Genomic DNA, 1,004 nt, shown 5'->3' with positions numbered 1-1,004 from the left:
CCCCAGGGCTCACTCTCACTTCCTCCTCAGGGGTCTCAGGGGACAGGCTGACTAGGCAAACAGGAGACTTGTGGGTCCTAGAGCAGTGGACTCAAGGCCTCCTATGAAGCAGACTTGGTTTAAACCGGGGACAACTCTCCCTGGTGAAGGTGCTCATATTTCTTTGTCCTTTTCCAGGTGCTCTCGTTGTCTAACTTCCTAACTGCAGTCCTGCCTGCAGTCCCTGACCTGTGTCATCATGCCTCGGAAGCACAAAAACAAGAATCATGCCCACGGGAAACGCTACCAGGTCCAGGGGGACACTCAGGAGGCCCAGGCCAGTGCTGCTGCAGCCCCAGGAGAGGAGTGCCTGTCTTCCCCTTCTTCTGTCCCTCAGGTTTCTTCCCAGAGCTCCCTTGCTGCTGGCAATCACCAGGAGCTTCAGGGAGCCATGGCTCCTAGCTCTCCTGTTGCAGAGGCTTCCTGTGCAGGATCTGAAGAAGGTGCCCAGGGCCCCAAGGAGGAAAGCGCAGATGCTGCCCAGGCAGCCCTGGTCACTCGGAGCATTCGCAAAGATACTCTGATCAAGAAAGCCAGCATGGTGATGGATTTCCTGCTGGAGAGGTACATGATGAAGGAGCCCATCACACAGGACGCCATGCTGGAGGTCATTGGCAGTAAGTTCAAGCAGCACTTCCCTGAGATCTTGAGCAGAGCCTCTGAGCGCGTGGAGCTGTTGTTTGGCCTGGAGCTGAAGGAAGTCGACTGCAGCAGGAACATCTACACCCTCGTCAACAAGTTCAGTCTCGGGGTTGAGGAAGGTTCAAGTGATGAGGAGGAGCTGCCCAAGTCTGGTCTCCTCATGGCGCTCCTGGGCATCATCTTCATGAAGGGTAACTGTGCCACCGAGGAGGAAATCTGGGATTTCCTCAATGTGTTGGGGATCTATGCTGGGAAGAAGCACTCCATCTTTGGGGAGCCCAGAAAGCTCATCACCAAAGATCTGGTGCAGAAGGGGTACCTCA

At 55.5% G+C, this 1,004-nt stretch overlaps 1 protein-coding gene across 1 annotated transcript; it reads left to right on the top strand.

Moving 5' to 3' along the window:
- Window positions 1-208: 208 nt before the first annotated feature.
- On the top strand, window positions 209-996 carry LOC104997864 (melanoma-associated antigen B4-like; the record flags this gene model as incomplete). The annotated part of the gene is made up of 2 exons (XM_010852823.1): window positions 209-316; window positions 377-996. Coding segments are annotated over 2 exons (728 nt in total), but the record flags the coding sequence as incomplete, so codon positions are not given.
- Between the last annotated feature and the right edge of the window lie 8 nt (window positions 997-1,004).

This window comes from Bison bison, unplaced genomic scaffold (assembly GCF_000754665.1).
Source record: "Bison bison bison isolate TAMUID 2011002044 unplaced genomic scaffold, Bison_UMD1.0 scf7180017852572, whole genome shotgun sequence".
Lineage (NCBI taxonomy): Eukaryota > Metazoa > Chordata > Mammalia > Artiodactyla > Bovidae > Bison > Bison bison.
The sequence above is the reverse complement of the archived record's forward strand: the minus strand, read 5'-3'. Positions and strand labels throughout refer to the sequence as shown.